The sequence below is a fragment of the Cetorhinus maximus genome, chromosome 16, assembly GCF_964194155.1.
Source record: "Cetorhinus maximus chromosome 16, sCetMax3.hap1.1, whole genome shotgun sequence".
In the NCBI taxonomy this organism is placed as follows: domain Eukaryota; kingdom Metazoa; phylum Chordata; class Chondrichthyes; order Lamniformes; family Cetorhinidae; genus Cetorhinus; species Cetorhinus maximus.
In genome coordinates this window covers 77183809-77209376 of record NC_135894.1, presented here as the reverse complement: position 1 = coordinate 77209376, position 25568 = coordinate 77183809, and the positions used below count along the sequence as shown (strand labels likewise).

The 25568-nt window shown below is 41.4% G+C and overlaps 1 protein-coding gene across 1 annotated transcript in view; it reads right to left on the bottom strand.

Annotated features, from left to right (window-relative positions):
* Nucleotides 1-8572: 8572 nt before the first annotated feature.
* Nucleotides 8573-25568, bottom strand: part of LOC144691728 (proto-oncogene tyrosine-protein kinase ROS-like) — a 119180-nt gene continuing 102184 nt past the window's right edge. The window contains exon 14 of the mRNA XM_078560133.1: nt 8573-11322. Within this exon, the coding sequence (XP_078416259.1) occupies nt 10568-11322 (755 nt within the window). The 3' untranslated portion in view covers nt 8573-10567. The remainder of the gene's footprint in view (nt 11323-25568) is intronic.

The following is a 25568-nucleotide window of genomic DNA, read 5'->3' as shown; positions in this document are numbered from 1 at the left end:
GCTACAACACAGAACTACATGTATAGTAAACATCAGAAGCAGGAAACGATAGGCAGAGGGAAGTGATCCCACAACAAATAGATTAGATCAAAACTCTGCAGTCCTGTCACATTCAGTCATGATGATAGTGGATAATTAAGCAACTAATAGGAGGAGGAGGCTCCATGAACATTCACATCCTCAATGATGGCAGAGCTCAGCAGGTGCAAAGGGCAAGACTGAAGCGTTTGAAACCATCTTTAGTCAGAATCGCAAAGTGGGTGATCCATTGCCGCCTCCTACCCCAGAAGAGATGCCAGTTGTTAACCAACTCAATTCACTGTACGTGATATCAAGAAATGTCTGAACACACTGGATACAGAAAAGGCTAGGAGCCTTGACAGCACCCCAGCTGTAATGCTAAAGACATATGCTCTAAAATTATCTGCAACCCTAGCCAAGTTATTCCAACACAGATACAACACTGACTGACATCCAGCTGACAAAATTGACCAGGTATGTCCAGTCAATTAAAAGTGAAACAAATCCAATCTGACCAATTATTTCCATGTCACTCTACTCTCAATCATCTGCAAAATGATGGAAGGAGTCACTGACAGTGCCATCAAGTAGCACTTAGTCACCAATGCTCAGATTGGGTTCTGCCAATACCACTCAGCTCCAGACCTCATTTGGGCCTTGTTCCAAACATGGACAAAAAAGCTGAATCCCAGAGCTGAGATGAAAGTGACTGCCCTTGACATTTGCTCGAGTGTGGCATCAAGGAGCTCCAGTAAAATTGAAGTCAATGACAATTGGGGGAAACAATCCACTGGCTGGAGTCATACCTAGCACAAAGGAAAATGATTTTGTTGGAGGTCAATCATCTCAGCCCCAGGCCATCATTACAGGAGCTCCTTAGGGTAATGTTCTCAATCCAACCATTTTCAACTACTTCATCAAAGACCATTCCTTCATCATAAGATGTTCACTGATAATTGCACAGTTTTCGGTTTCATTCGCAAATCCATACATAATGATACGGCCTGTTCTTGCATGCAGCAAACCTGGACATCATTTAGGCTTGGGCTGACAGTGGCAGGTAACATTGGTGCCACACAAATGCCAGGCAATGACCATCTCCAACAAGTGGATCTAACCACCTCTCATTGGCATTCAATGGCATCACCATTGCTGAATCCACCATCAACAACATCTTGGTGGTCACTATTAAATGGAAACTTAACTGGACCAGCCCCATAAATACTGTAGCTACTAGAACAAGTCAGAGGTTGGGAACTCTGTGGTGAATAACTCATCTCCTGATTCCAAAAGCCAGTCCACCATCTACATGTCACAAGTCAGGAGTGTGATGGAATACTCCACACTTTACTGGGTGAGTGCAGTTCCAACAAAACTCAAGAAGCTCATATCATCTGGGACAAGGTAGCCCACTTGATTGGCACCCCATTCAGCATTTTAAACATTTACTCCCTCCATCATTGGCACTCCACGGTAGCGGTGAGTACCATCTGCAAGATATACTCCGACAACTCGTCAAACCTCCTTCGACAGCACCTTCAAAACCCCATGACCTCTATCACCTAGAAGAACAAGGGCTGCAGTTCATGGGAACACCACCACCTGCAGGTTCCACTTCAAGTCACTCACCATCCTGACTTGGAAATATATATCACTGTACTTTCATTGTCAATGTGACTGGATAAGAATCCTGGACTCCCTACCTATTCTGGGTATACCTATAGCATATGGATTGTAGAAGTTCCACAAGGCCCTGGTTTTGCATCAGTGAAAAGCAGTTTTCATCTTGCATCGATAGTAAATATGTGGTATTAATCAGGCATAGGACCCAATTTCTGAACATAGTGGGATGAGATTCCTTTGAAGAAGTCATATACCATTTCCATTTTGCATCATCTGTATTATCAATCCAATGCAATGTTTAAGCATAAATGTTAAGTGTTTGGTCTTCCACTTTCAAACAGTAAATATTTGGTAAGTTGGGACTCTAACCCCTAACTCTATACACGTTTAAAATTTTAACTATAAAGAATGAGCATAAAAGTATCCATACATGCACAAAGCTCTTTCCTGGGCAGAAAAGTTAGAGCGCTACCCAGGCAGGTTCAGTGTGAACCAGGTATATTTCACCCCTCTCCTAACTATACTCAGTTCTGCTGAAGGGTCATGAGGACTCGAAACGTCGACTCTTTTCTTCTCCGCCGATGCTGCCAGACCTGCTGAGTTTTTCCAGGCAATTCTGTTTTTGTTTTGAACTAGGTATTGCCTGACTGATTTCCAAACTGTGCCTAGCAGTCTCATTGTGGTGTAAGTGCACTCACCATTTCACTTTCATCAGTTCCATCCTAAATAATAGGCTTTAACCCCATTTGTCGTAGACTGAAAATATTAATGAAAAGCTGGTCAGTCAAGAAAATTGATCCTGGATCCATATCATTGCAGACTTTGTTTTTAGATTGACCAGTTGACAAATGGTAAGTAAAATGACTCAAATTTAAATATGAATTCTTAACACAATACACTCATGCAATATTGCGATGAATAATATGATTTACACAATTAAAAATTTGAGGGGAAATTTAAGTTATTACTGCTGACACCCACTGCCATACTTTCTTCTTACTTCAGTCAGGGGATGAGAAACCATAGACTGTAACATTGTTCAGTTACCATTAATTCTGTTCCATATTCAAATATTAGGCAGTGGACAATAGTCCTGCATTGTAAACCTTACAAAATGGAATACTTTTTTTTTCAAATCTTATAAAGTATTTGCTACTCTCCAATCTATTGCACTGCATGCAAATATATATGATTATTTGTTGAGGATTCTGACCAATAAGGACACCAAATAATCACATGCATTGATTAAATTTCCACCTTGTATTTGGATACAGGGCCAGTGGCTTATTTTTCAAACATGATGCATGTGGCCAATTATAGTGATTTAATGACAGAGTATTGGACTTCCTAACTGATCCTCCAGATGCCGCATGGTACTAATGACTGAACATCTGTCTTAGTAACTTCAATTCAAAGTAGGAAAACATTTAGTAAATGCTTGAAAAAATACTCAAGGGCAAATAACTTCAGTGTACTGTGGTATCTCACAATAATAAGCAGAAAGATGAAAATGAGCCACCACTGCCATGCTTAAATGCACCACCAACATTTTAATGAACAGGGAATATTATGGATTATATGTTCTTATCAATTATTCAGCAAATATTCTATTTTTGTGTATATTTAGTAATCATTAGTGATTGGTTAATTAGAACTTGCTCACGGTTTTTTTCAATTTGAATTTTCCAGCTCCAAATGGCATGTTATATTGTTCATTTTCGATCAACCTGTTTACATACAAATTTAATGAGGACTCATCAGGATATGAGGATTCTTGCGAATTTATTCAGATGACTGCAAAACAAAATACTTCGACAGCATGTCTCTTTTTTCCAGCAATATTGATCTCTTACTTTTGAATTCTGATGAAGAGTACACAACTGAAACAGGGCAGAATAATTTTACGGTTCCCCGCCAGAGTGGGGTTGCAGGTGGGGGAGAGCCCGTAAATTCCCCAGGTGGCCTTCCCGCTGCCTTCCTGCACACCCCCGACCTATCTGCAATTTTGAGGGGCAGGTAAGGCATGCCCACCCTCACTCAAATTGAAGCCCATTATCGACCACTTAAGAGCTGCTTCCTGTGGAGTTCGGGGGCAGGGGAAGACCTGCAGATCACCATCACCCTGTAGGAATGGGTGTGCCTCCCTCAAGAGCCCCCTTTCCACATTGTGCCCCCTCCGACCTCTAAAGTCTGCCTCCCCTCAGCCCCCACCCCCCCTCCCAACCTCATGTGTACTCCCTCCTCCTCTGGCCTCTCAATAAAAACTGCCCTGAGCCTCACCCCGCTCCCCGCAGTAAGACGCCCTCACATTATCTGGTCTTGGACTCTGAGACTTAGAATCTGGGGCTTTGTAGTTCCAGTCCTGGCCATGGCTACTAATGGGGGAGATGGTGGCGTAGTGGTAATATCGCTGGCCTGGAGGATCAGACCAATGCTCTTGGGAAGCGTGTTCAGATCCCACCATAGCAGCTATAGGAATTAAACTTTTAATTAATGAATTGAAACCCAGTCTCAGTAATGAAACTCATTGACTGCTGTAAAAATCCACATGGTTCACTGATGCCCTTTTAGGGAAAGAAATCTGCCTTCCTTACCTGGTCTGGCCTACATGTGACTCCCCGCCCACAGCAATGTGGTTGACTCTTAACTTCCCTCTGAAATGGCCTAGCAAACCATTCATTTCAAGGCTGAAACTAGGGATGGGCAATAAGCGATGGCCTTGCAAAAATGCCCATATCCCATGAAAGAACAAAGAAAAAAATGGTGCTGCTGGGACTCTTGAGGCGGAGCGTTAAATGGCTACTGGGCTGCCATGACTCTTTGGGTGGTAGGATGGGAAAACCTGCCAATATATTTTTCCTTGCATATATTGATTGACTTGTGTGGTTTTTTTTTAATATTCGTTCATGGGATGGGATGTCGCTGGGCTAGGCAGCATTTATTGCCCATCCTTAATTGCCCTTGAGAACTGAGTGGCTTGCTAGGCCATTTCAGAGCCAACCACATTGCTGAGAGTCTGGAATCACATATACCAGGTAAGGACTGCAGATTTCCTTCCCTAAACACTAGTGAACCAGATGGATTCGGAGGGGGAAAGCTTTCTAGTACTTTTGTTTGATGGACTTTGATTTTGAAGGTAGAAGCTAAATATTTTAAACTAATGCGTTTACATTCAAGCAACTGAATTAACTATTTTGAGTTATTTTATTTCTGCAAGATAGAAATCCAGATTAGTGAACAAGTCAATTTGTACACCCAGTATACAGGTTGAGGTTATATCCACCACAATCCTTACAATTAAAATGTTGCTGAAGAATTTTGAAAGGTCAATCTTCAAACAGATTTTCTACTGAGATCTCACTTTTGAAACTCTTCAGGATTCATGCCATTCTAAAGATCATCAAAATCATTCACCATCATTGTGGATGAGGTTTAGCTGAGACCATCCCTATGGTAACAGTGTAGGTTTTTAAAGCCTTCACTAGAATAGTGGTGTCTCTTCACCCTCCTGTACAGAGCAAAAGGCTTTTAAAACTTTTTTGTTTCGATCCCGGCCGGAATTTTGGTTTCAAAACAAGGATTGGTGGTTTACTAAAAAAACAAAACACTGTGGCCCTAACCTTGTAAACCCACTTGTGTTCACTGAAAAATAAAGCCCTACATCCTTTACAGAGTCTGCATCAAAAGTAATTAAGGAAAATTTTAAAAGCATTTATATCTTAACTCACCTTCTAAAAACCTGTTACAGGCCTGAAATTGCAATATTACACAGATGTTGCTGTTGCATTGTGGAATTATTTACACATTTACAACTAAATATCAGAACATAAGAAGAACATGTCATAAGATGATTTTTACCTCTATGCCAATCATCTTAAAATAATATTTTAACTTTCATGTGGGTGTTACCTAGCATCACATATGATTTGCTGTTTGCATGTTTAATAATACATTTGTGCCGTCTCTACATTTGCCAGAAATTCTCAAAAATTGCCAAATTATATTACAAATTCAAACAGTACCAGTGTTAGAAAACAGCATTTAAAGATATTTATAGTATTTCAAATATGACTGGGAATAAGTGCAGTAATGACTCTAAAAATTTATTTGTTTGACACAAAATCATTTCTACAAGTATTTCCTCTTTCCAGAGTCTAATTGGAAGCCTTAAGGGAACTCCGTGAACTGAGCTGTCAAAACATAACATGGACTTTGCTGCATTCCTGTATAATTAGACAGATGACTATGATAACAATCACATACACAATCCCAGCTGTTTGAAGCTTAATGCTTCATAAGCACTAACATCCTTTCAAGGTACCAGACCATATGGCAATCATAGGAAGTTTTCATTTTTGCTTAAGCTATACCTTTTTTACACATGCTGAAATCTTGTTAACTCTGAACGAACAATTTGAACCAATTTGTTCTCTTTTTTGAAACGTGCCAATGAATCCATCATGTGTCTCCTGCAAAGCATATTGTGTCAATGTTTGTGTAACTGCATACAGTACAAACATAACTGCTAATTCAAAGATGGGTTAAAGGCAAGAACTAGTTATATTTAGAGATAAGTAATTGCAGATGAATTATAAGACTGCAGGATTTTGCTTTTGACCGAGTGAGGCTCCCATTAGTGACAATGAATCACAATTAAAGCCAAATTATATTAAACACCAAGGTTTCATTTTTGGCACAGGCTGTCCACCTTATTTTAAGTAAAACATTATGAATTAACTTCATCTCTTTAAATAAATGAGTCCACTCTATTTTAAGAAAATGATCAAAATCCAGTTTTGTAATATGATTTTTATAATGATGTTTCATAACTTAAATGAAATTCATGCGCACAGTAAACCCAATATATTCAAAATTCAATATTCCAATACTTCTTCAAAATAAAATTGAAGAATACATAATGCAACCACAACTGACGAATACCAAATTATCAGCATACAACTCCTTGGTTATATTGCTGATCGTAGCTGTTCTATACCACCGTGGGAATGAGATGTGGATTGATTACCAAGATACGTTTTTTTTTTAAAGCCATGCTAAATTTGATAAATTATTTAAACAACATTTTTGTATCCATTTTGATGAACTGGGTCATAAGAGTAAGGTAAATTTAACCCAGTTTAAATATATATGATAAAATGCTCATTTTTCTCATGCAAGTGTGAATTTTGATAACTATTCTGCTCATTTCCTTCATTTTTAATTAGAAGGCTTATTTTTAATGAATGACAGATGATTTTTAGATCATCTATTTTAGTCGATTGTCCCACTGATGGAACTAGATCGGGGTCAACAGATACAGCTCAAGCCTTAAATCAAAAAATGCTCAGCCATGTGAGACTAATACCATGGTCTAAGGATATGAAATATTGTGCAACACACTGTACACTGCAAACACGTGCACCTGTCCTAGATAATATATTCAACGCACTTAAATAAATTGTATGCAGGCTTGTAAAACATTTATTGATTTTTGGTTGGATGACAGCTTTATCAATTCCAATAAGGTTTTGCTCCCTGGACATGAATTAATGAATGGTGTAGCCAAAAGGCTATTACTACCATGAGATACTATGTTATTTAATGTGGTCGACTGACCAATCTGTGTTGGTCTGAATGTTTTATGATGTTTTGCTGTGGTAGGAAAGCTCACCTTTTCCATTAGTGGATAATTCAATTAAAGGAAAATAAGTGGTTATAATCACAGAGGAGAGGAATTTTGATTTTTCAAATGAGTGCTTTTGAAAAAAACAGATGTAGTCTATGCACTTTATTTCACGTTTACAATAGACAAATCAATAGCAGTGGAAGGGACAATGGTTATAAGGAGACAAGGAGCTAAGGAACTGGTAATCGGAAAGCCATCAAATTGTCAACATGAATTGAACTAAAATTTGGGCCAGCAGAAGACTCTTACTTTCAGGCCTTTGCACTGCATTTCAAACTACTTCTATGAAACATCACATGGTACACAACAAAATAAGATACTTCCATAAAAAGTTGAAATGGAGAACAATTGTAGTCAGGTTTAATATTAAATTAGCTATATGAAATCTCAAAATTCCAAAAGCATAAAAAATTATGGCTGCAGTTACAACTGTACTTTATTTAGCCATACAGGTGTTTGTTCCCACTGAGGGAGAGCAGCAGTGACAGATCAGTGACAAGCAAATGAAAACAAAAAGGTGCTCATTCTGGTCTTTCAGCATGATGATCATTGGGCCTTATTCAGCAACCTAAGTCTTGATGCACACCCAAAACTGGTATAGCTAGCTGTCCCCAAAGTAAAGCCATTCTTAATTTACAATCTGAACACATGGTGGATGGGAATAACCAAAGTGGTATTTAATTGTATTAGAGATGTTATTATGTTTATGCAATTTCTGAAATTCAAAGACCATTCCTGCCCTCAGAAAAACTACAAAGCTCTTTCACATTTTTAAATCAGTAAAAAAAGGAAATACAAGGGGCTGAATAAAGTGGGGTGGGAGGGGTGGTTGGGGTGGCATACAGCTCACCTCACCAGAAGCAAAGTCAGCGTGGAGCCAACTTGTTCCATGCAGGCCCACTCTGCAGCCGTAATGCACTGTGGGCGGGCTTAACAAGGACCAAGTAGGACTTGCATCGCTCACCAGGGAGAAAGTCCTACCCTCTGGAGCTGCCGGTCCATCCGATTAGCCGACAGCTCCATTAGAACCAGCAGCGCCAAGAGCGCATTAGTGGGTGCTACCAGGACTGCAACAATGAGGAGGGCAGCCCAATGGATCCATGGTCAGAAATTTTCCCTCGTCAGGCGGGCACACGCCTGACCCAAACGAGAGAAAAATAGTGTGCAATGACGTTGGGCGAGCATCCTGAAGTCATTGCGAACTCGCACAATATTTCAGTCGGCGGGTGGATGTGGGACGATTAAGAGGGCTGCTAAGCCCATTAATTAAATAGAATCTTCCCCTGCCCATCCAACTTTAAAAGAAAAATCAGGTTGCCCACTTCCATTCAGCTGCCCACACCAAACATTTTATGGTGTGGGCAGCATATTATCAGGGACAACTGGCTTACTAACAAGCCTGATTGACACTGATTATCTATTTCAATATGGCAGACAGGATGCCATTTCAGTGCCTGTCCACCCTCCCCACCCCCCGTATTATGGCGGCGAGGTTGGGGTGGCTTGGGAAAATGGGGCGTGGGCTGCGCCCCCACCAGGAACACGCCCGGCAGGGGCTCATAAAAAGCAGCCCAAGGTTTTTCAAGCCTAAAGTACCTGGATTAATGCTCCCACTCTAATCAGACTGCATCTGCAGACTACTCTATGACACAATTGGTTATGGAACAATCAACCCCAAAGCATACAAATCTACAACACCTCGGTCCATCTCTCCCACAATCTAGCAGCCATTCCTCCAGCCCATCCACCCATTCTCCCATATGACTTGCAAATACTGTACCTTTTGATCCCAGATCATCAAACTATCCTGGATCATTCAGCACGAACATACCATAAACCTAAAATGTCAATTCACTAAAAAAAGGACCGTACTTTGAAAAAAGGGTGGAGGGAAACAACCTGCAGAATGGATGAGCTGTGTGCTATGCCTGCCTGATGGGTCCAGTGAAAGCCCTGAATCATTTTCATGGTCAAGCTTCATCTAAATAGTTTGGATGAGCTGCCAATGCCAGTGCACGCTCAGACAGCTTGCCATTGGAGAGAAGGGGTGGACAATCTGGAGGCTCCTGCATGGGACTGGGCCAGGTGTCAGAACCCATATGAGTGGGGACAGTCTGGGAGAAGCCACTGAGCAGCAGGCCTTGAGATTTTTGTCAGGTCAGGAGCAGTCTTTACCTTGGTCCCACAAAAATAACTGTTTAAAAATAAACAACTTCAATTCCCAGTAGCAATAGTTGCCACATGCGTGACATAAGCTCCAACCTTTGGCACACAGGAATGCCACTGGTTGTGGGAATTCAATTTAAGTACTTTAATAAGGCTCTTGCCTCTTACAGGTGGGACCACTAAATGCCCACTTAACGGCCTACTTGAAAACCTTCAAGCGGTACACGGTGGCACAAAGGTGGGCAAGTTTCTTTTTATATCATCACTTGTCAACTGGCCCTATTTTCCAGTATAAACAGGCCAGGTGACAGCTCAGAATTGCTCCCACTGGATTTTGGACCACGTGGCAAATGGCTATGTTATTTTAGAAATTTCATTTCATGGTGGCAAGAGAAGCTAGACAATTTCAGCAAAACCCAGCACATCAATGTTGCATATTCTATATAGATACAAATAGGGGTGGCGATGAGTTATTGGCATATAGGAAGCCACATGGCAAGTGACATCTTCAAATTATACCTTATAAAGAGTACAAAATTCATAATATTTATCAAAATATCTTTTTGAATAAAAGTGTTTTGTTAAAATATTGCAAACAAATCCACAAAAATACTTGGGGTGAATGTTAATTTCTAAAACATATCTAAATTGTCAGGGTTGAGGTGGCATGCCCTTGTCCATAGCAGGTGAGAGTGGAATAGGTTGTGATAGTAGGAGCCTTAAACTAAATCCACATTCAACTACTCACATTTATAATCACATATTTCACGAGTTTAAAATGTGCCGTCACTCGGATCTGGTTTATCTGTATACTGTGAATCAGGAATCCTATCCAATTTAGGAAAACTATTGTCCATCAGTAACCATAAACTGGAGTCTATCCTGTGAGGACCACAGTTGCATTTCTGCACTCAAAACCTAACAATTTTTTTTATTCTACAGTTGTGTCCTAACGCTTCGATAGATTTTTAAATCTTTTCTGAAAGAAAAGTTGCAAAATATGGAAAATCAGCAGGTCTTTTAGTAGTCAAAAACTTGAGCTTATTTCAGATGAAGCAGATTCTAACTTTATCAGATGGAGGCTGGCTCCTCTAAGTTAATAGCAGCTGGCATGATATTATTTTGGATTATAGAGGTTTCCTCTATAATTTCAATATTTACCGTGCTATTGGTATTTTCCTCAACCACTCCCTCTGACTCTAACCCTCCATCCAAGTTTTCACTGCATTTAAATGTGTTACTGACTTCAGAGACATGACAGCTCACTACATCATTGTTGCCATTATTGTACTTATCTTCTGTTGGAGTGGATGGTGTGTATTCCCACTCCATTGTGCTATAGAACAGGAATGGAACAGTCATATTATCTAAACTAAGTTGGATGCTGCTATTTTGAAATTCTGCGGGTTCAGATGTGATAGAACTGGATTTATTTTCTAGTTGCTGTGACAAGGATGGTGAGCATTTAGAAGTCCTATGCAAACTGTATCGTCTATTGTCGTTTTCCAGTGAATTTGGTGCAGCAATCACAGCTGAATTTTTGTATAGAGGTAGATTTTGGCGTACATCATAATCCCCCTGACCATCTGAGCACCCTATGCTCGTGACAGATTTCTCATCTTCTGCACTTGTAACATACGAATAGTTGATTGCTCCGTCTTGCAGCATACTCATTCTCATTTCAAGTGTATCAACCTTTGAGCAGGTATCAGAGGAGTGACGATACATGACATAATGAAGACCATCCCCTTCTTCATTGGCCATTGATGTCAATGTTATACCAGTAGCACTGTTATCATCGCTTTTCTGCCTTTCATGCTCCTCTCCTACAACACAAACAAATGTGACATGAAAATGGAATTTGCATAAAATACATGGCAATTTTTGATAGAAAAAAAACAAATTAAAAATCCAATTATGCAGCCTCTTGATGTCAATGCAAAAGAGAGCTTTCTGTCATAGACTACGATGATGAGGGTAGAAGGAAGATCTTGTGGAATATTAGCAATTGGACAGGTTAGTCTATTTTTGTGCTTTACATTCTGTGTAGCTTTGGAATCTGACTCAGTTCTGATTCTGGAGTGAAGCAGTGAGCTGTGAAATCCTTGCAGAAAGGCAGTGTCACTGGTAATGTCTTGTCAATTGCATTGTTAAGGTTTGTTAATGACATGTCAATTATATTAAGGTTAAGAGAAACAGGTGATGGGTATTAATTGCCTTTGAGTAAAAAATCAAATGTTTCTGTAGTGTAGTGGTTATCACATCCAGCTAACATGCTACAGGTCCCCGAGTTGAAACTGAGCAGAAACATTGCCAACAGCTGCTCATTTTGTGCAAGGAAAATTTGTGTAATTTATGTTAGAGCGTTTCCATGGCCGGTGGGGGCTGAGGTGCATCATTACTCCCGGTAATGATATTTTAATTTGATTCTGTAAGTTTCCTTTGACGTTCTGTTTCAGTTACAGTTCCCCATCAGGGGATGTTTACCCCCTCTTATTTATTGATTGTTCGTTTAACTCATTGAATTTTGTTTATCTAAAAAGAGTCTATAAAAAGAGGATAAATTTAATTTATTAAGTAAACTTAAACATGGGATGTTTTAACTGCTTTGAGAGTGAACATAATTCCACCTACATTCTCAATGCATTTATAATTCAATGGCCTGGGGCAGTGGTCTGAGCAATATGTGTGAGTGCAGTTGTAGAACTCACTCCATCATATGGGCTAAATTTGAAGTTAATTCAGTTCCGTCAGGTTGGAGTTGATTCTGAAGCTACCAGTCACAGCAATAACATATATAACATCTTTAACATAATAAAACACCCAAAGCGCTTCACAGGAGCATTCTCAAACAAAATTTGACACCAAACCAGCTTAGTCAAAGAGGTAGGTTTTAAGGAGCATCTTAAAGGGGGAAGGAGAGGTACAGGTTCAGAGGGCAAATTCCAGAGCTTAGGGCCTTGACAGCTGAAGGCACAGCCATCTATGGTAGAATGATTAAAATCGGGCATGCACCAGTGGAAAGCACAGATATCTCAGGGTTATAGTCTGGAGGAGGATACAGAGATAGGGAGGAGCGAGACCACAGTGGCATTTGAAAACAAGGATGATAATTTTAAGATCAAGGCATTGCTTAACCAGGAGCAATATGCACGGGGGTGATGGGTGAACAGGACTTGGTGCAAGTTAGGATATGGTCAGCAGAATTTTAACTTTGGTATTTATGTGGCCTTTTACTCTGACAACTACCATTCATCAGAACTGAACATTTGTGCTTGTCCTTGAGTAATTAAAGTGACCTTAGTTTGCCTAGAGCCTACTGGTGAAAATTTATTGCTTTTAAGACACATTTTAAACAACACTCCTTAACTGTTACCGAGTTAAACAACAAACCTTAGTGGCCCAATATTATGACAAGCACTGTTAGAATTTAACATACCTGCAGTACAGTATCCCTTTTTCAAGGTTATCTAGCTCCTCCGTTTCATACTTCTAATACCAGGCAACATTTGTGTGGACATGGGCTGAATGTCTCAATGTTCATTCAGATACCATGGAAGTAAAAGATAATGCAGAGGGAGCAGATCAGTCAAAAAGTCATGGGCAACCTGCATTTCAGGACTTCCCCACACACTCTGGAAAATTAACTTCACAGTGTGTCAGTGATATCATTGAGCATTAACCATCCAGAGACCAAACCTGATTGACTGAGGCTGGGTGGGGAACGAGGGGAAAGGTCAGAGGCCTGGTTATGGAGCATATCTAAGGAAGGGGAGTGAGGCTGGGGTAGGGTGGGTTGGAGGCCTGGTGGTGGTGGTGCAGAAGGAGGGCGTGAAGTCTGCTGGTAGTGCCTGGATCCAAGTGGTCAGACATCTGGATGCAGGAGGTAGGTGTGAAGGCACTTACCACCTCAAGGAGGTTGTCTGGTTTCCCGATGTTCCCGATGATGGAAACCCAGCCGACAACAGTTAACATTTAAAACCTGCACGGCCATGAGGGTCATAGACTCATTATCTTAGTTAACGTTGCAACCCACCTCCTTGGATTGAGCTAGTCACCCACCCAACTTCAGCCCTTAAAGCCAGAAATGAGTGGGGAGAAGGTACATTTGGATCGGGAAATGGATTTGATATTTACCCCCACGCCGCTCCCTCACCTGGCCCAAATTCACCTGTTTTTCTAAGTTAAAATTCAACCCCAAGCCACTGACCAGCATTGCTTGATCAAAGTCAGTCATTATTCACCTTTGCTCACTTTTATATCATGTCAGCTGTGGCTCGAGTTGGTAAAACTATCATCTCTGAGTCGGCAGCTTGTGGGTTCAAGTCCCACTCCAGGGGACAAAAAATTCATGCTGATTCTAGTACACAGGGAGTGTTGCACTATTGGAGCTTCCATCTTTCAGATGAGGTGTCAAACCAAGGCCCCATCTGTTCTCTCAGGTGGGCATAAATTACCAGTATTTATCCCTAAATCAATATCACTAAAACAGATTACCTGGTCACTTGTGGGAGCATGTGATGCACGTTTCCTACATTACAACAATAGCTGCACTTCAAAAAGTATTCCATTAGTTGTAAAGCACTTTGAGATGTCCTGAGATTGTGCATTTGGGCTCTTCAAATCTACTTCACCATTCAATAAGATCATGGCTGATCGTCATCTTCAACTCCACCTTCCTGCACTATCCCCATGTCCCTTAATTTCCTTTGTACCGAAAAATCTATCAATCTTTGTCTTGAATATACTCAACAACTGAACATGCACACCTCTCTAGAATAGAGAATTCCAAAGATTCACAACCCTCTGAATAAAAAGCAAAGGGTTACATTTGTATAGCACTTTTCATGACCACCAGATGTCTCAAAATGCTTTACAGAAATTCTAACAAAACTTCTCATCTCAGTCCAAAATAGTCAACCCCTTCATCTGAGACTATGAGCCTGTGTTCTAGATTCCCCAGTCAGGGGAAACATTTTCTCAGCATCTAACCTTACGAGTTTTATATGTTTTAATTAGGTCACCTCTCATTCTTCTAAACTCTAGGGAATTAGGCCTAAACTGCTCTCTCTCTCCTGAAAGGACAATCCTCTCACCTTAGAAACCAATCTAATAAACTTCACTGCACTTCCTCTTGGTCAAGTACGCCCTTCCTTAGGTTAGCAGACCAAATCTGCACACTGCTCCGGGTGTGGCCGCATCAATGCCCTGTATGATTGTAGTAGACTTTTTTTTTTACAACTTACACTTCCATCCCTTCATTATAAAACTAACATACCATTTGCCTTCCTAATTGCTTTCTTGTTAACTTTGTGATTCATATACAAGGACATCCAGGTCCTTCTGAATGCAAACATTTTCCAGTCTCTCAACATTCAAAAAAAATGCTTTATTTTCCCTACCAAAGCGGATAACTTCACACGTTGTTACATTGTACTCGGTCTGCCATGTTATTGCCCATTCGCCCAACCTGGTTATATCCCTCAGCAGCCTCATTGCATCCTCCTCACTGCTTATTTTTCCACCCTTGTATTGTCACCAAGCCTGGATACATTACACAGCCCCTTCATCAAAGTCATTAATACAGGTTGTAAATAACTAAGGCCTACTCTCTGTTTTATGTCCATTAACCAATCCTCAATTCATGCAATTATCCTCAATTCCAAGAGTCCTAATTTTGTGTTGTAATAACCTTGTGGGCAGCTTATCGAATGCATTTTGAAAATCTTAATACACTACATCCCTTATTCATCTTACTAGTTACTCAAAAATGCAAATTTTTCTTTTCTTTTTCTTTGTACATTCAAACCCATAGGAAAACACAATCCATCAGGGGAAGTCTCTGCAATCCAGTCTAAAATTGGGTGGGATTGCAGCAAATAATGAGAGGAAATTCCATGCCTTCAGCCAGATTTGCATTCACTCAAGCCCAAGTGTTAGGGCTCAACTCACAAGGGCTTCATTACTTGTAAAGTGCTTTTAGACTGTCCTGTCATCATGAAAGGGGTTATATAAATGAAAGCCTTTTTAAAAAATGAATGATCTCAAAATGACACAAAAACATACTTTTATCCAAGCTAATTTTAAGTTATGCTTATTGTGCAAATAGGCAAAATAAATTAGTGTTTAACCTTTTGAGTGTTTAAGTAGCACTTTTGTAACATGTTCATAAACACAAGTATCATACCTTCCTGGTATCCCCATCATCTATAAAAGAGAGACATATACAAATATGTTCTCACAATATGTATTCCAGCATTTAAAAAAGGCAAAATATGCTCTCCATCTTTAATTTAATGGAAAATTTGTTTCGCAAAGGTAAAGATTGAGACAGATGACCTATTTTTATTAATTTCTATGGGAACTCTGCAGATTTTGAATGTGATGTTGTCGTTGTACTCTGCTTTTAGAGAACTTAATTTTGCCACCAGCTTCCGCATTCAAAGGATCATCCTCCGCCATTTCCGCCAACTCCAGCATGATGCCACCACCAAACACATCTTCCCTTCACCCACCCCCCCGGCGGCATTCCGCAGGGATCATTCCCTTCGGGACACCCTGGTCCACTCCTCCATCACCCCTACACCTCAATCCCCTCCCACGGCACCTTCCCAAGCAACCGCAGAAGGTGCAACACCTGCCCCTTTACTTCCCCTCTCCTCACCGTCCACGGGCCCAAACACTCCTTTCAAGTGAAGCAGCATTTCACTTGCACTTCCCTCAATTTAGTCTATTGCATTCGCTGCTCCCAATGCGGTTTCCTCCACATTGGAGAGACCAAACGCAGAATGGGTGACCGCTTTGCAGAACACCTTCAGTCTGTCCGCAAGCATGACCCTTGTCCTCACTTATCACCCCACCAGCCTCCGCATTCAAAGGATCATCCTCCGCCATTTCCGCCAACTCCAGCATGATGCCACCACCAAACACATCTTCCCTTCACCCCCCTTGATGGCATTCCGTAGGGATCGTTCCCTCCGGGACACCCTGGTCCACTCCTCCATCACCCCCCACTCCTCAACCCCCACTTATGGCACCTCCCCATGCCCACGCAGAAGATGCAACACCTGCCCCTTCACTTCCTCTCTCCTCACCGTCCAAGGGCCCAAACACTCCTTTCAAGTGAAGCAGCATTTCACTTGCATTTCCCCTAACTTAGTCTACTGCATTCGTTGCTCCCAATGCGGTCTCCTCTACATTGGAGAGACCAAACGCAAACTGGGCGACCGTTTTGCGGAACACCTGCGGTCTGTCCGCAAGAAAGACCCAAACCTCCCTGTCGCTTGCCATTTTAACACTCCACCCTGTTCTCTTGCCAACATGTCTGTCCTTGGCTTGCTGCATTGTTCCAGTGAAGCCCAACGCAAACTGGAGGAACAGCACCTCATCTTCCAACTAGGCACTTTACAGCCCTCTGGGCTGAATATTGAATTCAACAACTTTAGATCTTAAACTCCCCCTCCCCCCATCCCCACCCCGTTTCTTTTCCCCCCCCACCCGCTTTTTTTTCAATAATTTATATAGATTCTTCTTTCCCCACCTATTTCCATTATTTTTAAATCTAAAACTAAAACCTTTAGTCTTTCCACCCCACCCCCACTAGAGCCGCACTTTGAATATCCTGTATTCCATTCTTAATTAGCACTTTTCTCAGACAAAGACCACCACCCTCAACACCTCTTTGACCCTTTTGTCTCTGACATCTTTTGATTATCTGCTCACACCACACCCTCAATGTCTCTTCCCCCCCGCCCCCCACCCACCTTAAACCAATTTATATTTCTCCCTTGTTGAAACTATGCTGCAGTTCTGCCGAAGGGCCATGGAGGCTCGAAACGTTGACTGATTTCTTCTCCGCCGATGCTGCCAGACTTGCTGAGTTTTTCCAGGTAATTCTGTTTTTGTTTTGTCCCAGATCTCCCTGTCGCTTGCCATTTCAACACTCCACCCTGCTCTCATGCCCACATGTCTGCCCTTGGCCTGCTGCAATGTTCCAGTGAAGCTCAACGCAAACTGGAGGAACAGCACCTCATCTTCCGACTAGGCACTTTACAGCCCTCCGGACTCAATATTTAGATCATGAACTCTCTCCTCCATCCCCACCCCCTTTCTGATCCTCCTTTTTTCCAATAATTTATATAGATTTTTCTTTTCCCACCTATTTCCAATATTTTAAAATGTATTTCCATCCATTGTTTTATCTCCAACTTTTAGCCTATTTCAATCCCTTCACCCCACCCCATCACCACTAGGGCTATCTGTATCTTGCTCATCCTGCTTTCTACCCTTAATGTCACCTAATATCACATTCCTTAGATAATATCACCACCTTCAACACCTCTTTGTCCTTTTGTCTATGACATCTTTTGGTTATCTCCACCTATCACTGGCCCTCTATCCAGCTCTACCTGTTCCACCCCCCCCCCTTAAACCAGCTTATATTTCACCTCTTTTCTATTTTTCCTTAGTTCTGTTGAAGAGTCATACAGACTCGAAACGTTAACTGTGTTCCTCTCCGCAGATGCTTCTCAGACGTGCTGAGTTTTTCCAGGTATTTTGGTTTCTGTTTTTTCACTTGATCAGTGTATGGTTAGTGTCATCTTGCATTTCCATAAATTTACCAACTGCCAATAAAATTTAATTAACAAAAATGAATAGACGAAGTCCACTTCTGCACAACATTTAAAAAAATTATTATTCCATCAAGAATATTTAGTACATCTTAAGTCAAAGCCCTTAAGATGACGGTGGTTATGCCAAAAATTGAATAATTCAGATCAGTTCATTGGTAATCTACACTTTAAACAGCTGAGTGTATACATACTTCATCTCCATGCATAAGTGCAGTTTAATGTAGATAGAACTATTCTATATAGCCGTCACTTTGTCATTATTTTTGACTAGAGGTTTTGTTGCCTAAAATGAAAAATTAGAGTTTTCATTTACAGAGAACACTGTACAGAACATGTCAGTATCAAGAAAGTTTCAATCATTGCATTTTGTGGCATAATATGCACTGTCCTTTCTCCTGCCCTATTTTAAATGAAGCCCCATTAGGAGGAGTAAATGTGGAGGATTCTATACAGATCTCTCAAGGTTCTGCTTGTAATTGCACTGGCTACCAAATTTCATGTATTGCAGACTCAGATGCTCCTGCATGTGCAGCTGGATGGATTGGCATGCTTTAAAAATTTCTTCTCTTTTGAATGGATACAGGTACTAGCAGTGAACTGGCAGTGGCTGAGAACCAACCCCGTGTTCCTGTGCTGTTACATTCACATCTCTATTGGAGTCCTAGTCCAGGCAGCGACAACCCATCTCCCCAGTGTACTGACTATGGCACTGCTGTGGACTCTATCAATTTCTTTTTGATAGCTGTGTACATTGTTTGCAAGTATGTTAAAGCTTTCTCAGACTTGGGTTTCTGAAATTATCTAACTGCCTCACCATCCACGTACCTGAGGTCTCCCCAGTAGATGTCACTGATACTCTTTGCTCTGTGGCAGTATACAGAACAGACAACCCACAGTCCAGCCAATTGGAAGAATCTGCAATTCTATCCACAGCACCTTCTAGCACCTCATATAACAGAGTTGACACTGAGCAACAACTTTTGACAATCTAAATTAATTAATTGTCATAGTCATGTTTAGCAGTTTAAGATAATTTACAGTGATCCTAACTACTGCCTGCCTACAAATCAGCTATCTTGTTCTGTGGTTCTTTAGAAATGGAACAGGCCGTTGAGACTGCATTGACCTATGTGATTGCACCTCTTGCATTTTCCCTTCCTAACAGCAGTGTGGGTGTATACCACAAAGACTGTAGCAGATCAAGAAGGTGACTCACCATCTTCTCAAGGGTAATTAGGGATGTGCTATAAATGCTGGCCACAACTCGTGAAATAATTTTTTTTAAAGTTGTCCTTTCAATCCTGAAGAATTCCTCTTTTCTTTATGCCATCCATATGGATGTTAAGGATATTATAGGACTCATCGGCAAAACATACTTTTCTCAGCTATATTTCAATTTATGAATTCCCACAGTTAATTGTATTGAAACAAAATTCTGATGCTCCAGAGCAAATTATTATACATCACATTTTGTAAGTTCAACTTTGAGCACAATTTGATGACACAAGATCCATTTTAGACCAAAAATAAAGTCAGTAAATCCATGAAAGAGTCTGCCTGGTTTTCATTCCAATGGTTTCAATTGATTTAAAAAAAAATCAGGGCTGCCCAACAATGGGCAGGCAGGTAATTCACAGCATCAGCTTATGATACAGGGTGAAGATGAAAATTTTCCACAAAGTCTCTGTACCTATGTCCATCCATCCCTCTCTGTCCCGGTGTATACTAGGTTCTCTCTTCTCCTATCTGTCCAAGTTTATCTCTAATTACCCCTGCCTCTTTCTCTCAATGTCATCATGTGCATTTGTTTGCTTTGTGCCTTTTGCTCTGACCATGCCTCCAACATATATTACTTGAATTTAAGCTATCAGAACCTGAAGACAACCTGCCACTTCAAGAGACAGATATTTTTAAAGCAAGAGTTCCAGACTGGTAGTCATACTGCTGTAATGATCCACAAATCATTACTGCAGGGATGCAGGATAGGGCAGCAACACCCAGGGTAACTGATTCTCTGGCATGTTTGAAGCACTGACTTCCTGTGGCATGGCTGAGGACCCTATCAGAAGCAAATAGATTACAATTAACCAAAAGACATGAGATGGCAGAAGATGGAGACATCAGCAATTCAGCTAGTTTGGAACAGCAATAGGATGCTCAGTGGTTAGTGAGCTGGGTACTATCATTTGCAATTTAAACCAAGTGCTCTGGATGCTTTGTTACATCCCAAATATTAGGGCAAGAAACATTTCAGAGAAACTGGAAAAGATCTACTGAAGACTGGGATAGGTGAATGGGAGATAGACCAACCAGTAATTATGGTCCACATGAGATCCAGTGATATCGGTCCACAAAAAGAATTAAGGTAATTGGGAAGATGGCATAGAGTAGGGCTTCAGTGATAATATCTGGATTATTTCACCAGCTCCATAACAGGATTGTCCAGGAAGAAATTAGGAAGCAATGCATCATGAGAGAGACGGTGTAGGGAGGCATGTATCCACTTAAACGGGCATTATTGGTACACGTGCTGTGGAAGGTAAAAGCTATTCCGCAAGGAATATGGAAGTGTGTCATTTGAACTAGGATGGAAGGGGACAGGAAATTAAAGGTGAGAGTAGAAGGTAGAAACAGGTTAGGAAAGCCTTTATCAAAAAGGGTAGCATGTACCAGGAATAAAGGAGCAGAGGAGAAAAAAAAGTCAGAGTCAGCAGGGAATAGAGCAACGAGGTGTCATCTTGAGAAAAATGAAGCAAAAAGATTAGCTTTAACGACACCCCATACCACCAGCAATACAAAAAAACTGCTTATATGGCACGATTTGAATATGGGAAATAAACTGAGTAATTGCAAGAAATTATGTCACAGGAAGGTATAGGTTTAATAGCAGTAACGTAAACTTGGCTACAAATTGTGCAAAAGTGAAAATAAGCATAGCGATTTTAGGAGGAACACTATAAGTAAAGAGGAGGAGGAATAGCATTATTAGTGAAAGAAGGAATACATGTGTGCAAGTTCAGAACCAGTCAACATATTTAGAGATCTAATATTAAAAAGAATGTTACATTGGTGGGGTTGTATTAAAGCCCACCATTATCAGTGAAACTGAAGATTAAATCCACAGACAGATCAGGGAGGTGGGTTTCAGGAACAAAATTATTGCTCCAGTACATTTTATATACCTACTCATCAACTGGGACTAGGAAGGGGAAAGAGAGGAAAAAGGAATAGGATTCCTAAAATAAGTACAAGACTCCTTCCTCAAACGATACGTTTACATGCACAGGGTAGAGGCATTGCTAGGTCTGCGGCAGAATTTTACATTCTGCGGGCATTTGCCTGTCCCGGCTGGGCATAAAATAGCACATGATGACGTCAGACGAACATCCCGACATCATCGCGCACTTGCGTGGTATTTCGGTTGGCAGGCACGCGTGAGAGTCAGCAGCGCACTTGCAGACAATTAAGAGGCCTATTAAGGCCATTAATGTATTATTTGAGAGCGACTTTTCGCTGCCCGTCCAAAGTAACGTTGCCGGGTGGGCGAATTGGCCAGACTGCCTTTGCATTTTTAAGGAAACCTCATCCACTGGCGGGATAAGGTTTCGGATAGTAATTTTTAAAAAATAAAATGTTTTGACAGAATTTTTACAATCTATGTGTTCATGTGAGTGAGTCTGATGTGTGGACATTTCTTTCAGCATTTCCAAATCTTTATTTCATGGTTTCAAATTCTTCAGCTCCCTCAGGCAGCTCTCTGCCTTCAGGGAGCTTTCATTGCGTGCTCCCCAGCACTCGCGCAGACTTCAGCGCTCACCCTCCCCCCGTACCCATCCCGGCAGTGCGGAGCTTTTCAGCTTGCGTTTCATGCTAGCTGGCCATTAATTGGCCAGCCAGAGTGAAATTGTGGTCAGGGGCCGATCGCAGGCCCATTTTCCGGCCACTTCCAGGCCCACCCGATGATCCTTGTTTTGAGTAACTAAATATATTAAGAATAAATATATACTGAAGCAGTCCATATCCAAATGCAACAAGACCTGGACAATATCCAGGCTTGGGCTGACAAGTGGCAAGTAACATTCACACCACACAAGTGCCGAGCAATGACCATCTCCAACAAGAGAGAGTCTAATCATTGCCCCTTGACATTCAATGGCATTACCATTACTGAATCCCCACTATCAACATGTTGGAGGTTGCCATTGACCGGAAACTGAACCGGGCTAGCCATATAAATACATTGGCTACAAGACCAGGTGAGAGGCTAGGAATCCCGTGGCAAGTAACTCACCTCCTGACTCCCCAAAGCCTGTCCACCATCTACAAGGCACAAATCAGGAGTGTGATGGAATACTCTCCATTTGCCTGGATGAGTGCAGCTCCAACAACACTCAAGAAGCTCGACACCATCCAGGACAAAGCAACCCACTTGATTGGCACCCCATCCATAAACATTCACTCCCTCCACCACTGACGCACAGTGGCAGCAGTGTGTATCATCTACAAGATGCACTTCAGGAACTCACCAAGGCTCCTTAGAGAGCACCTTCCAAACCCATGACTGCTACCGTCTAGAAGGACAAGGGCAGCAGACACATGGGAACATCACCACCTGGAGTTCCCCTCCAAGCCACTCACCATCCAGACTTGGAAATATATCACCATTGCTCACTGTTGCTGTGTCAAAACCCTGGAACTCCCTTCCTAACAGCACTCTGGGTGTACCTAAACCATAGGGACTACAGCAGTTCAAGAAGGTAGCCCACCACCACCTTCTCAAGGGTAATTAGTAATGGGCAATAAATGCTGCGATGCCCACATCCCATACATGATTTTTTTTTAAAAGTAGGTTAAGTAAAATATGGGTGAGCACCTCTGTGATGAGACTTAAGGCCCAAATTTAATTGGAAGGTTAAACATGGGCACCAGATTGAATGAGGTCAGGTTTTTGAAAGGAGAAAACCAGCTGAGGTGAGATGGAAAGAGAAAATAGTTCACAGAACTGTAGGTCAACAATAGGATATTTTTAAAAAGGAGTTTATAAATGAATCTCATTTATATATAAGACAGAGTACTTGAAGTTTCAAGGGGCTGTGGGTATATCAAGGTTGGAAAAAAACTAAAAACAAGGAACACGATACATGGGGCTGATTGATGTGATCGAAATGTGAAAATAAGGGAAGAGGTTAATAACCAAAAGAGGGTCAGGAAAACCAGGTAAAAATATTATGATATAATCAAAACGAGAGCAGTAAAGTGTCATACCAAATTATATCAGTAAAAAGAGAATTGTTAAATATGAGGTAGCAGCCTTGGAGGATAAGTGTGCTCTGCTGAGGATAATTAACAAAATAAGATACAGCACCTTTTAAGATCTCAGCTTGCCCAAAGTCATTGCACTTCCAAAGTGCTTTAGAGGCAATGACCATCATAATATAGGGAAATGTGGTAGCAAAGTCCCATAGAAAACAATGAGCAATTGCATAGTTTTTAGTGACGTTGATGGTGGGATAAATGTTGGGTTAAGACCCAGCATCCATAACCTTTGGTGAGAGAATGTTCCAGATTTCCACTAGCATTTGTGAGGAAAAATGCTTCCAGATTGCAAGCCTAAATAGCCCAGTTTTATTTTTAAGGTTATACCTTTTTCTGGATTCACCCATTAGGGAAAGTTTTTCTGTAGCTACCTCATCAAATCATTTGAGAATTTTAAACAACTCGATCGAATAGTGTACATGGTCGGAATTCCACAGACTCCCCCCAAAGGTGGGGTGGCAGGTGTGGAAGGGGTGTAAGTTTGCGTGCCATGGCAATGGTGCTGTGCCTGCTGCCTGCCTGTCCTCACCCTGTGCCTATCGGAGGGCTCCTTCCCCAAGGTAGTTCTCTCCCACAACCCCCCTGCTCCACCTCTGGGTGTTGCCTCCTTAAGGTACCAGCCCCCCACCCCCCTTGCTGGCACCTGCCAGGTTGGTCCAGGTGGGACCCAAGGCTTCCCTTTAAGTGTGGGCTCCATCAGCATCTCCTCTTCTGGACTGTCTGTAGTTACAGCAGTGGCCAACGCTCCCAATGGCACAGCTGGGAGAATAGAGCTGCCACAGCATGCAGCTCTCGGAGGGAAGGCTTCCTCTCCAATGGGAGCAGGAGGCCCCCCTTAAGCCAACCATTGGCCTGACCACTGTTAAGTGGTTGCAGGGCAAGCTGACCAAATGGAGGTGGGCTCATCACTGACTCTTATGTTGGGGGCCGAAGGACCCCTCTCCTAGCATAAAATTCAGCCCTATGGACCTTCAGAAAGCCTCAATAAATGTACCACATGGCAGACCATCAGAGTAGAATAAGAGGAATGGAATTCCAGAAGCCTGGTTCATGGAATTTTTTTAAATGACTAGAAGGGAAGAAGTGGAGAGTTAAGAGTTGAGGGCAGCTTTTTAGAATGGTTGGAAGTAGGTAAGCAAAGCCCCAGAGGCTTTTATTCTGGCACCACTTACGTTCACTGTCTAGATCCATGATTTGGATATAGGGTTAGAGGGAGCAGTGTCCACATTTGACAACAATACTGAAATAGAAGGCAGTAATAAGTTAGAGGACCGAAGGAAATTGTGAGGGACTATTGATAGTCATTTTCAGATAAATGTATCAGCAAAAGGCCAGCTGATTCAAGCCAGCATCAACGTTAGAATGGGTTAAAAAAAAGCAGATGGAAATCAATATAAAGGCAGTACATTCTAGATTTTACTTTACAAAAAGTAAAAAATTATACTTTGCATAATGAAAAACTGAGTGATGTGAAATAGCAGAAGGGTTTGGAGGGTTAAGACATTAAAAGCAGCACCTCAAGTGAACAAGGCCATAAAGAAAGCCAAATAAATACTTAGTTTTAGAAGGACATAGGAAAGTAGGCCATTCAGCCCTTCAAGCCTGCTTTGTCATTCAAGATCATTTACCTCAACTCCACCTTCCTGCACTCCTCAGATCCCTTAATTCCCTTAGTAACCAGAAAATATATTAATCTCTGTCTTTGATATACTGAACATCCACAACTCGCTGGAGTAGATTCACAACCCTTGAAGTGAAGAAATTTCTCCTCTTCTCAACCCTAAGTATCTGACCCCTTATTCTGAGACTGTGACCCCCTAGTTCTAGACTTCTCAACCAGGGGAACCATTCTCCCAGCATCTACCCTTAAGCCCCTTAAGAATTATACATGCTTCAATGAATCACCTCCTCCCCTTTTGAAAACGAGGAAATATCAGCATACCTTAGTCAATCTCCACTCAAATAGCAATTCTCTTTCCAGCAATCAGTCTAGTGAACCACTGTTGCACTTGGCCTGAGGCATGTATATCCTTCCCAAGATAGAGTTAAAAATATACATGGTACTCCGCATGTGATCGCACGAAGACGCTCTACAACTTTGAAAGACTTCTTTTCTCTTATAC